The following is a 13,190-nucleotide window of genomic DNA, read 5'->3' on the forward strand; positions in this document are numbered from 1 at the left end:
GTGTGTCGGGTTAAGAACCACTGGTGTAGATTAACAGTGTGCTATTTTGCATTTCCCAATAGCAGCAAGCGCCTCGTATTTGTTACCCATATTGATAAGACCTAAATTTGTCAGCACAGTTAAGGAGACAGAAAGAGGTTGCCGATATTGAGTGCAAAGAAATGGGTAATTAGCTGACGGCTGACTCAGGCCACTCGCAGCTTTGTGTGTCAGGGCGGTTATGGAAAAACCAATGAAGCACATCTCCCTGGGTGTCATAAAGCTTTGCTTTATGGCCAGTTTGTGTAGCCTTGCAGATTAAGTTCAAAGAAAGACGACCAATCTTTTCTCCATGCATCTTAAATCCCGTTTCTCCCCAGCTGGATGTGTAGATCAATTCTTTGGTCGGTGCTGCTGAGATATCCCTGGTGTCAGCAGCTATAGGGCAGCTACAGGGAGGATGGGGAGGACTGGGTGTCTAAAAATACATTATTACAGGGACAATTTCACCTCAGATTTAATAGTACTCACAGAGCAGCATGACCGTTCCACTCAAATTGCATACTTTCCTTCATTCTGGAGTGGCTTTCTGCGGCGGCATAAGCATTAAGGCTCATGGCTCCCAGCGGGCTACAATTGCAGCCTCCATAAGAAGATGCAATGCATTTGAAAGGCGAGAAAATCGCAGTCAATCAGTAGCTCCTCCATGATTCATGCAATGAGTTCCTCCTTAGAAACTACTTCCAGCATTTATCTCAAGAGAGCAGCTATGGAGATGAATGGGCTGGTGTCTGGAGATGGCACGCTTCCTTTCTCTGTTTGGACACAAAGGACAATTTCAAATGGTGGAGCTGGCAGAGAACCTGCAGCTGTCTAATATCTGACTATACGCCACCACAGACAGCTGGTACCGCCAAATGATCCTGGTATTATGCTTTTTAGGTTCAAAGTTATCTCAAAATGAAACACAGTGTGAGCAGCATGTGTTCAACATATCTACTACAGACATATCAGCAGGACTGAAATTTGGCTGAAAGACAAACTTTATAATATAAGGATTGCAAGATAAAACACAACGGATTCGCATCGTTCTCTGTTTTCAGAGCTAAAACTCGCACTTATCCGCTTAAACAACAGATCAAACAAATGTGGTTTCAACAAGATTTCAGCAGTGTGGTAGATATGTATTACTTACATATGAATAATTTATTTGAAAAAGTCTAGAAAATACAAAAGGTATAGATACACCGACAAAAAAATGTTCAAACACATCCAGTACATAACGTTTGCTCGCTTGCATTGCAACAGTTAATCAGTATTTACAGCAAAACAAATATGTTCTCATATTCTCAACATCTTCACATGGAAATTAGAGCTGCTGTGCGCTGCAGAAGATTTTCTACCTACGACATGACATTTTAATCCTTTTTTCAAAATGCATTAGAGACACTTGGAAGGCAAGCCCTATAATTTATTTTTTTTTTTTTTAACAAATAAATCCTCCTCGCTTCCTGTGCGTCTCACCTTCAGGAACATCACTTTCTGTCTGACTTAAGGTCAGATTTACTCTGAAATGGTACCTGGGCTATTTCAAGTGTCTTTTCTCTCTCGTTCAAACACTGAATTATGAGAAAATTGAAATCATGAAGAAAAAAAAACAGCCTAATAACTTCATCACATCAGGAGTCGGTGTTTTGCTGAACAAGTCGAGAGGAGTTTTCAATCAATACATACAGCAGTATAGACCTTTTCCAGCACCACACACACTTGATATTTGGCACTTTTAATAAATGTGATATTAAATTACTTTAGGCATTATTAAAAAATAAGATAAATTACATTCATTTTATCAGCATCATGACAGAGAGGAAAGTCAGCTGAAATAAATAAATAACAGTGCATTTGTTTTAATCAAATCTACCATGTGACTGGTTGAGAGGTCCTGTGTTCCACTAAACTGTGAGACAGGTTTCTGAGTTCGGCTGCAGAGTGAACCTGCTTGTATCCCAGCAGAGCCAGAGTGTCGTTGCACAGATTCTGCACCGTCCTCACGATGTCAAAGCCCAGACGAAGTCTCCAGCTCTCTGCCGTCGCTCTGGAGTCTCTGGTTGTGGAGTACCTGTAGTTCCACTCCGACGGAGACAACGCGTCGCTGTTGGTGTTCTTTGCGATCCACGTCCGCACCCTGTCCTCCATCTCCAGCCCCACAAACCTGTAGATCTCAGTGGCCTTGTCCTGCGGGTTGCACGCCAGGTCCTCGTACCGCACCAACAGGTAGCGTCCCCGCAGCCACGCCGGTCTTTGCAGGCCTGTTTCCGCAGAGGCCGCCATGTCCTTGCAGGTGCTGGTGATCTGCGTCAGGTCCACGTATCGAGGCTGCCGTCCCGTCGCGTTCCATATCTTCCAAGCGCGGAATTGATCTGAAAACGCCATCATGCGCGAGGCAAGGATGGCTCTGGGGTCTCTCACCAGGTGGATGATCTTCAGGTCCAGACGTGGATCTTCTGTCAGGGTGCGCAGGTCCCCCACCTCAGGGACTCGCACAGTCTTTATGGCTACGTGTTCCCTTGCCAGACAAGACATAGAGGCTAGGGTGAGGTTCAGGGCCCCACACTTTTTAGGACACCAGGCTTCATCAGGCGGATCAGAGGGCGTCACGTCCCCTCCTTCCAAGCACACGGGAGGGGAACAAAGGGCGTGGCTGGAGCTTCGGCGGAAGAAGGAGCTTGTGGCGTGGTCCTGGGGCTCCGGGCGGATGTAATTCTCCATGAAGTGAAGGTCACAGGTGTACAGATTGAGGAGGAGGTCCCTGTATGCTCCCAGTAGAGCCCGGCGATCCAGGGAGCGACGCAGCCTGCTGCTAGAGTTGGTGAAGGCCTGCTGGACGTGGTAGAGAGGTTCAAACACGTAGAAGATCCCTGGGTGCTGGTTGAGGAGCTGCCCGGTGAAGGAGGAGCCGCTACGCGTGGTGGCAAACAGAAGGATGTGCTTCCGGGGCAAATCAATGGACATCCAACTGTCATCGCACAAGGCTCTCCACCTGGAGTCTGGAAGAAAGACACAACCAAGTCGTGTGCTTTACATGTCTTAAGTCATTTTATGTGAAACAGACGACAATTGCACCATGCTGTCTTACAAAAACTTACAGTAGATGATGGTCGGCACGCCGCCAGCTTGGAGAAGCAGACCGGAGCACCGAGACTGGAGCAAAGCAATATAATGCTGCAGACGGGGACGGCAGAAAAACATATTTTAGCCACCTAAAAGTAAGGCCCACCTAAAAAAATCAATATCCGTTTAAGTGTACGCTATACTTAGAATACTTACACTACTTTATCTTGCCGTCAGACAGCCCTTTCCTTCTCCTTACTGAACTGAAAGTGAAACTTGTCTATGCTCTCTCCAAAGCTAGCAGGCTCAGATGACAAAAAACAGTATAGATAGGTTTCATTTTCAGTTCGCCATCGGAAAATATTCTAAATTTAGCGTTCACTTAAACGGATATCGATGTTTTTAGATGAGCCTTTCTTTTAGGTTGCTAAAATATGTTTTGCCGCCGGGCTCGTCCACAGCAGTACATTGCTTTGCTCCGGTGCCGATGCTCCTGTCTGTTTCTCGATGCTGGGGGCACACTGATCCGTCATCTACTGTAAGTAATACAACTACTATAAGTACCTCATACAATTCCACTTCAAAACACCCAAACTATCCTTTTAAAGCTGAAGCCAGTAACTTATTTAAATACCTACATAAATATGGCAGCAGTGCATGAGACAGAAAATCTGACAAAAATCATGTTACTCTGTGTACTCCTGTGCTCCTACTGTAATGGCATTTGCAGATTTCACAGCGCCAAAGGAAAACAACCAATCAGAGCTGAGCTGCAGCCGAGCAGTCTCTATAGCAGCTGTCAATCACTGCTCGCGAAACTCGCAAGTGATTGACAGCTGCCCAGAGATTGCTCGGCTCTGATTGGTTGATTTCGCTCGGCGCTGTGAAATCTTACAAATGCCATTAAGAGCACTAGGAGGACACAGAGGAATGCGATTTTGTCTCATGATCTACTGTCAGGATATAGTGACCATTTTATAAAAATAGCCTTTTATCATATTTACTCAAAGTTCCTGACTGCAGCTTTAATAACAACATGGAATAACACATTACATAATCTGTTTTACCTGTTTCCTAGATTCAAGATATGGTAAAAGAGGAGTTATTTCACTTATTTCCGAAGAGTTACTTCAGCTCATAAAAGTGAAAATGAGTGGGTTTTGATCATAACATCAGTCCAGCAGAAAGTGAACGACTGGATCAAGCCAATAAAGCTTAAATAATTTAGAGGGTAAACATGCCTGAGTAAGTTGCTTGTCTGCCGGTGGTTACCAAGGGGGTTTATGAAATGGCGGATCTCTAAATATAGCGCAAATAGCTAACGTGTAATTACTGCTGATGAGGAGTTGATTGCAAAGGGGATGTTACTTTCGTGCACCGGAGCTACAGCTGCGCAATGAGAGGGCATTAATGGAGATAAATTGGAGGGTAATTGTAAAACGGATCACACATATTTCATTTCTCTATCCTCCACACTTGTTGGGAATTCCCTCGTTTAATGATCTGCTTTTCTTTTTCTTCAGCTTCAGTCACAGTTCTGATGCTGGCTCTTTACTGAATCTCTTTGCATGAGGCTAAAAAATGACTAATATTACAACCAATTAAGTGCGTGTCTGTGTATGCCCTCTGCTGGTGCTGCACACCCAAAATCTGTAATAACATGCATGCATTTTAGGTTATTTGTGTTATTTTTGCAATACATATGAGCATATATCTATATCTGTACACACTGTATGCTCTCCAGTAGCGAGGCAGGACAGTATGTGGGACAATCTGGCCTGACTGTCGAGGCGTACCTCTGTGGTGCCTGGTCTGGCAGCGGTAGGTTCCCTTGCAGGGCCCAGACAGAGAGTCCCTCAGGGTGCGGATGGCCGTGTATTGGACCCCAAGAGACGCACACACCAGCAGCAGCACCGTCTTCCAGGAGCACTCCATCCTGCCCCCCCCTCTGGCTCTACATCCTTCACGCTGACGCCGCCAGGGAGGAACAGAGACACACAATGAGATTTAATTTTGATGCATTTTTCTCAGGCTTCATACATGTGCACTGCAGCTGCCACTCCTTTATGCCAGCAGCTCTCTACTGATGGCCAACGAGCAGCTCCTGTTGGAAGCAGTTAGGATTCTTGCTCAAGGGCACTTAAATACTAGCAGGTAGAGTATGTCACATTAATTCTTCCCATCCAGATTTCCCTCGACGGTTTGTCCTATAAATTGTGCAACAGCCTTTAAGTAAAACGTTATTTGAGTGAATAAAGGAATAGTTCAACATTTTGGGAAATATGCTTATTTGCTTTATTGCTGAGAGTTAGATGAACAGATTCTCTCATGAACACTCTCATGTCTGTACAGTAAATATGAAGCTAAGACCAGAAGCCAGTTAGCTTAGCTTAGCATAAAGACCGTAAACAGGGGGAAACAGTTAGCCTGGCTCTGTCCAAAGGTGACAGAATCATACCTGTTCACACAAAAAGGCGTGTGAATGACACAATAATGCGCAAGGCATTTAATGTGCAATAAGAACGCCTTTCTTGCTTTTGGCTTGTCATTTGTAGCCTATACGCCATGTAGGCAACGTAAACGCATCCGCGTAGAGAAATAGCGGGGAGGTGGATGGGTCCAACAAACAACCAGGAGACCGGTGTTTGAGACTGGTGTTTTGTTTTGTAAGTTACGTTAGTGACGTTTGTCATGTGTTTTCCATACTTATGTTATTTTGTTTCCGTACGTATTTTCCTTCGTATACGTTCTTATTTTAAGTCGAACCATGACAATTTTCCTAAACCTAACTAAGATGTTTCGTTGCCTAAACCTAACGGACGTTACCGTAGTTTTGTTGTGTGGCCTAAAAAATGACACACGAAAAGCCTAAATTGTGTCCTTGTGAGCCGCGGAATGTCTGTGTAATGTCGTGCTATTTAAATGCCTTCCCGTGAGACCGAGTTGCTGTAAGCTCACTAAATAAAATGTTATAGCCTGTTAATTAGTGAGCTTTAAAGGTGCTGGTAGGCAAATTTTGTTACCTTCAGATAGAGCTAGGCTAACTCTTTCCCCCTGTTTCCAGTCTTTGTGCCAAGCTAAGCTAACGGGCTGCTGGTTGTAGCTTCATATCAGCGAGGAAGTGAATAGTATTTACTGAAATGTCAAAGTATTCCTTAAAAACACGTTTGTGTTTCTTAAAAAAAATAGAGATTCGAGAACAGGTTGCTTTGTCTCGGTCCACACAGAGCAAACAGACAGCACCTTTTAGCATTCCTACCATAAGTAGCTTAAATGCTTTGAATAAACAGGGTCAGGATTTGTTTCCTAAAGGATCCACAGATTTGTTCTGCAGAAAAAACACGACTCAAAGGTCAGACCTCTGCTCAGAAATGGTAGCAGTAATGTCCCTATCTACAATAGCTCCACTATTCAAGATGCCGTGCGCATGCAGACACAGTGTTGCATAATTGCATTTCATTTTTGCTTTCCTCTCTTCTGGGTAATTAAGCCTCTAAGCCCAGCAGAGAGCTACATACCCAGATAAATATAGCTGTCTTCACATAGATGAGTGGAGAAGTTTCCTTTGTACACTTCCGAGAGTTTTTTGCCACTGGGCATGAAAGAGCAAAGGGAGATGTGATTTTCCGAATGGATTTTTTTAAAAAAAAGGTGCTGGCATCCATTTGTCCCTCTGCTGCACCAAACTGATGGAGGGTAATCACACGAGATCCCCTGGCGCAAAGTGCATCTCCATCACTCACCTAGGCAATCATCATCTAAACCACAGGTAAATATATATCATATTACTGACAAAAAATAAATATCTCTTTCCTGTTTGCTTCCTCTCACCCTCCTTCTGTCACTCTGTCTCTCTCCAGTCTGCCTCTTGTTCATTAATGATGTTTATGTGTCCCTGGCAGACTCATATCCTCAGGAATGTATCACACTGAGCTCAGATCGGCTTTTGATGTTCCATTAATCACAAACAGCGCAAAACCAAAGACGTTTACTCTGTGGGTGAGGGGGAGAAGAAATCGAGTTGACATCATGAGCCATTCTGTTTGAATACCGCCAAAAACAGCAATCGCAGAATGAACCCATCAGGGGGAGAAACTTTGTTGCCAGACAGAATGACAGAAACAGGGACGCGCTACTGTTTGTCTCTTGTTTCAGAACAAACTTTAAAGCTGCTCGGTCTGTTTGTGAGCTTGTTGAAGGACAGGAGAAGACGGGTGAAAAAGCAGAGAAACAGAAGCACGAGTGACTGCAGATAATGAGAAACTTTGACCGAGCTTCTTACCACCTCTGACACTAAAGAAAGAGAGGGGGAAAAAAATCTGTCAATTTGACAGTCTTGCCATCCGTACCCTACGTGTACTGCACAGCTGGCTGACCAAGGCACATCCTATGATTCCTCAGCGACAGGTTTTGTTTTCCTTTCCAGTCGTGATCAGAGCTTCCTCTGCCACACACCCTGCCGCCCCCTGGAGAATGAGGACAGATGCTCCAATGGATTAAAGCAATTTGATTTGCAAGTCCTCCTTTCTCCCTGGCTTATAACTCCTCCCGCACGGGGACTCACACCAGGAATAATAGACACTCTGTCAACAGCTGGAAGGGGACCACGAGCTTCAGATGGTCTCTGCTTTTGTATCCCTCAAACAAGAACAGTGCTTACAGGGGGATAAAAACCTCGGGGACAGGATCAACCAAAGATTACACTGTGCGGTGTAAACGCTCCTCTGGCAGGTTTGAGTTGTAAATTCAGAAGCAGTTGCTGCTGCTGAGATAACATAGCTAGCAGCAAGTGTTGGAGGTAATGACATTTGGGCATGGTGCAGCAGGGAAGGCAATTGCCTGTGTGGAAAATAAAGGCAACAAATGAGGTTAGAAGTTAGTGATGAGGGTGGGACTGAGGGATTTGGAGTGCGAGTGATTGAGGGATGTGACAGTGCCAAAGATTTTTCTATTAAGGCACCTCTGTGCGTTCACAGATCCTCTGAGTGAGGCGGTTTTATTGGCAAAGATCAATCCAGGGGAACACGGAGAGTTGAGCAACAGTGTAGCAACGCCAGGAGGAGCTTCAAGTCTCCAGCTAGTCTTTCTGTTCTCCATCTGTCTATCCATCTTTTCCCCTTGTTCTCTCTCTGAACCAACACCACACACACACACACACACACACACACACACACACGAACACACACACACATATACATGCACAGAGCCACAGGCAGCAGAGCAGAGCTGCTGCAGCGTGCAGAGGAGCTGCATCTGACCCTGGGGCTACAGAGGAGCTCCTGTGATAGGGGAGAAGATGAAGCTTGTCCTACATGATTCCTCCAGCACACGCACACACACACACACACACACACACACACACAAACGCACACACGCGCACACACACACACAGAGTAAAGGCACTACACACACACAAGAAAGAAGAAGAATGAAGAAAAAGGTCAACACTTCATTTGATCTTGTCCCCGTGGTTCATTCACAAACAGAGAGAAACAGTGGGGGTTGTTTGAGTGTTAATTAAAGCATAACTGAACTTCATAACAATAATCTAAAATTTAGTGATGATGAAATGAATGAGTTTACAGTATAAAATACATGGATTAAGAATAAGAAACCTCAACTTTTGATCTTATCCTGTCACTTATACATCTACCAGTGCAAGTCAGTCAGGCTGTATAACAGTGATGATGATGATGAAGAGTAAAAACATTTGCATTTGGATATAATGAAAAATATATATTTTCAGTTATTGATACCAATATAAACTCAATCTGCCCTCGGGGTTATCACTTAAAAACAACAGTAGAATATTTTTTGGGAATAAAAGTTAGAAGAAAGAAATAAACAGATATCAGCACAACATGTGGAGCATCATATAGTAAAGTCACTTTAAAAACTCACCGTTAAGTAGCGCGGACGCACTTTAAGTTGCTGTGTGGAGAAATCATTGGCATATTTTACTCCTCATATGATCACTATGATGATACTCTCTTGTCAGATTAGAGCATCTTGCTTGTTAGATAACAGTTCGGCTGCAGCGAGCTGCGCGTAAAAATGCAACAAACAGATGAAAGAAAGGAAAAAAAAAACCTCTTACCATAAACGCACTCAATCAGACACAGGAGGATTTTCTCCGGCCGGTCCAGACCTCTGTGCGCTGCATTTTGTAAGCGTGTGTGTGTATGTGTGCGTGTGTCTGTGTGTGTGTGTGTGTGTGCATGTGTGCAAGTGTGTGTGTGCGTGTAGATCGCGCGCTACAGCCGGTGTGTGTCCAGAGTGGATTCAGAGCCGGAGATGCTCCGCGGTGGATGGAGAGCAGCGAGAGGCTGAGCGAGGAGGAGGCATGTCTCAGCCAGCCTCCAGAGACCACACACAGGCTACTGGAGCTCAGTCTCTAGATTGGATGCAAGATTGCCTCGCCGTGCATTACGCTTTGATGCCGTAGGGTACGTGTCACTGCGTCTCGGAAATGCATGTGATCTTAACAGGCTGGTAAATAAGAAACCAACATAGTGAGATAAGCACTAAGTCCATCAACAAAAAAAAAAATGATACTGCTTCTTCTGTATTGCCATCATAATTTGTTTGCAGGTGCAAGAGAGGACCAGAAATGTCCCATATTTCATGGGAGGCAGGTTTCATCAGCTCCAACCATGCAGGCATCAACAATCACTTCCCACTGTGAGTGTCATTCCTCCTTTTTTCTGTCACTGTCATGCTCTCTGCAGGGTTTCTCACTACACACTCTTCTCCCATGAGATTACAGTGGCACAATGACCTCTATTTTTCCTCATTCCAGTGAGGATGACTGCTATCATCAGATGTGTGTGTAGCCTTTAACCATGTTACCTTTCTTCCCTCAGAATTGTTTGAATCATGACGGCACATTTTACCATTTAAAGGAAAAATGCTTGATAATGTAAAGTGTAAAATTATATTAAATGAGAGGAGAAATATGCTGAAAAAAAAACAATTAACTAAAGTCTGCTAGTCGCTAGGCTAAATCATGCAGTTTAAAATGCCATAGACATGCAGGAAGTCCCCGGAGTATTATAGCGACAGGGACGGCCCACATTTCCCATCATGCCTGCCTAGTCCCGAGAACTGAGTAGTTTAAGTTTGCTGTTTTATGTTCCAAAATGCAAATGTTAATGTAATGTGTCTGTTCAGAACACGGTGGCTTTTGTTGATTAAAGTGATTTTTGTGCTGGTTTATAGTTTTAACCATCTCGATGGTCGAGATCGGAAGTTAATTTCGATGGATTTCCGATTTAGAATCAAAATCGTGACAACCTAGTATTTATGTATTTTCCAATATGTCCATATTCTGGAGGCAGGTTTCATCAGCTCCAGCAATGCAGGCATCAACAATCACTTCCCACTGTGAGTGTCATTCCTCCTTTCTCTGTCACTGTCATGCTCTCTGCAGGGTTTCTCACTACACACACTTTTCCCATGAGATTACAGTGGCACAATGACCTCTATTTTTCCTCATTCCATTGAGGATGACTGCTATCATCAGATACCCCCCTCTTCCTCACTCTGCTGCTGGCTCCCCAGTGTGAAGGGATGGGTGCCATATCATTGCCCCTGGGGGGGGTTACCGCAGGGTCAGACTTAGCCTGTGACAGCTCCATTACTCCTGGGAATGGGGGTCGATTCTGTTTGCGCTCCATCAGATTTATCTCCCGCTGTGGCGGAGTCACGCTGGCTAAAGTGTATCTTTACTGTGTGATTCGCAGACAGATTGGTGAAATAATGTCGTGGCAGCATCTCAGTTCTCGCTTGTATCATTTCTGCTGTTGGATGATTTAAGCCTTGAACCCTTTTTATCAGCGGGGGATTGGTTGTTACAACTTTTCCGACCTCATCTAACCTGTGTTTAAACCTTTCAGGCAGTACATGTGAATACACCAAATCGAAGGCAAATTATCTCAGAAATGGGAACTGGAGGGGGGCTACATGGAGCTCTACCTACGCAGACACAGAACAGACTCTCTCTGGTGATACAAGGCTTACCAGCCAAAGGTCTTCCTGTACAAGCACACACAAAGGACGACAAGCTGCCAAGAATGCCCGGCGAGTGATACAAGAGTGTCCTGTCCTCCGCACCTCTCAGCGCCGATCCCTCGCTCTGCCTGCCTGCAGCATCGATTCCCGTGCTCCGAGCAGCCAAACGCCCCCACACCTTTCTTGGTGAGATTTGAAACAGGCAATAAGAAAAAAAAAGTTGAATCTTCTGTGAGCGAAAACTGAATCCTCCACGGGCCTCCCTGTTTAGCTATACCAACACTTTGCTCCTCACCACGCACACATGCAAAAATCAAATGCGCAGAAGAGATTCGGGGCGCCTTTCATTTTTCTTTTTCCAGAACTATCAGGCTCTCAACAAATGCCTCACCAATCTGCAGTCTTTCTTCCCAATATCTCTGTGATCCACCCCGTATCTGATGTTTAACATGACAGCAGTCTTTCATCATAAAGTGGATGGAAATGCTCAGCTGAAATCTCTCTCTACTGTTCGGGATAACCTTGTCTCCTTAGCTCACTGACTGCTTTTCTATATCTGGGGCTTCCTTGGCAATTTCTGCACCTTCCACTTTCTTTTAAAGACATGATCCGTCAGTCAGATTATCTGTCAGTCAGCTTGTCAGAAAGGAAAAGCAGCTCCTACAAAAGTTATCTAAGGCAGGAATTTTGCCTGTGGAGGAAAGCAAGTGTTTCTATACGCTTCGTCTTATTTGAGGGAGCGAGAAAAAAAACAGCAGGCCCTTTATTCAGCCCTCCCTCGCTGTAAGTGCAATAAGCAGGTGAAAAGAAATCTCATTTCACCCACGAGTATGCCAGCAGAGACAGCTAAATTTAATTCAGCAAACAACCGGCACTGGGCACACTGTCTCTATCTCACACTTGTATTGCACTGGCAACATCTGCAGAACTTCTCCAGAGTTACTGTTGTGTGGACAGTAAGAACACCATGCAGACACACAATTATTTCATTCAAAGGAGGAGTTTGACACTTTGGGAATGTGCTTATTGGCTTTTTTTCCCCAAGAGTTAGATGACAAGATTGATACCATGGTAAATATATGGCTACAGCCAACAGCTGGTCAGCTTAAAGATACAGTGTGTAGGATTTGGTGTGGTTGCAGATTGTAACCAACTGAGTACCCCTCCGCTCACTCCTCCCTTTCTAAAGCTGGGGACACACCTACCCAACATCAAAGAACTAGCGGCGACAAAGGCCGCATGTTGAGTCACCTCATGTCGCCTTTGTCTTGACGTCAAACACACAGCAAAGACGACAGCCGACAGCCAACTACCATGGACGTTCTGCACCTGCGTGAGAGGAAATAACTCTCCACAACAGCAGGCAGTGGTCGTCTGTATTCGTCATTCAAAAAGTTAAAACCGGAAGACCGAGGACGGCGGATATACAAGCCGTTGTTATGATACGTACATGAAATAAAGCGGCGTTTGACGACCATTTTAACACCACTCTCACTCACCACTTAGCTTCATTCCAGACGGCCATGTCATTGTGAAAATATCCGTGTGTTGGAATGATCAGATGAGATGAAGACGAACATTGAGAAGAGCCTTCTGTGTGTCCTCTTGACTTTACTTGTTGGCTTGCTTTCCACACATCCATTTCTCTCCTCGTGCACTGATTTGTTTAAGCTGAACAGCAAATCAGTGTGATTTCTCTCACCGACAGGCGCCGAAAATACTCAGACATAGGCAGGGTAGAGCCAATGGATGCTTACCGACGGCCCAAAATTGTCCGACGGCCGACCGTTGGCTTGGTGTGTCAAGGCCTTAAGAGTGCGGTAACGTGAGCCGCTCAGTGCAAACTCCTACTATAATAACACTACTTTAGGAGGAACGGAGGTCAGACGGAAGCTGGCGGCACTACGGTTCTGCACTCTAACTAACGTTACCATAGTTTCACGTGTGTCGTAGAATTACGGTGGCCTTCAGGCAACGTAAAAAATGCTAAAGGCTCTCTCTAAGGCCAGTGTTTGGTTTGTCCGTTCTGGGCTACTGTAGAAACATGGCGGTGCAACATGGTGGACGCTGTGGAGATGACCCGAGTTTGA

The 13,190-nt window shown here is 44.9% G+C and overlaps 1 protein-coding gene across 3 annotated transcripts; it reads right to left on the reverse strand.

Moving 5' to 3' along the window:
- Nucleotides 1-1,036: 1,036 nt before the first annotated feature.
- On the reverse strand, nt 1,037-9,754 carry LOC141765631 (carbohydrate sulfotransferase 1). Of its 3 annotated transcripts, XM_074631745.1 has the most exons (4): nt 9,188-9,754; nt 8,992-9,021; nt 4,887-5,058; nt 1,037-3,026 (listed from the first exon to the last, which is right to left on the reverse strand). In XM_074631745.1, exons 1-4 carry the CDS (start codon nt 9,188-9,190, stop codon nt 1,897-1,899), a joined length of 1,335 nt encoding a protein of 444 aa, XP_074487846.1. In that variant the 5' UTR covers nt 9,191-9,754; the 3' UTR covers nt 1,037-1,896. The 3 variants fall into 3 exon arrangements, with proteins under 3 accessions (XP_074487846.1, XP_074487848.1, XP_074487847.1); XM_074631747.1 differs by lacking the exons at nt 8,992-9,021; nt 9,188-9,754 and adding an exon at nt 7,440-8,668 and having other exon boundaries at nt 1,039-3,026; XM_074631746.1 differs by lacking the exon at nt 8,992-9,021 and having other exon boundaries at nt 1,041-3,026; nt 9,188-9,752.
- Nucleotides 9,755-13,190: the final 3,436 nt, after the last annotated feature.

This window comes from Sebastes fasciatus, chromosome 4, assembly GCF_043250625.1.
Source record: "Sebastes fasciatus isolate fSebFas1 chromosome 4, fSebFas1.pri, whole genome shotgun sequence".
NCBI lineage: Eukaryota > Metazoa > Chordata > Actinopteri > Perciformes > Sebastidae > Sebastes > Sebastes fasciatus.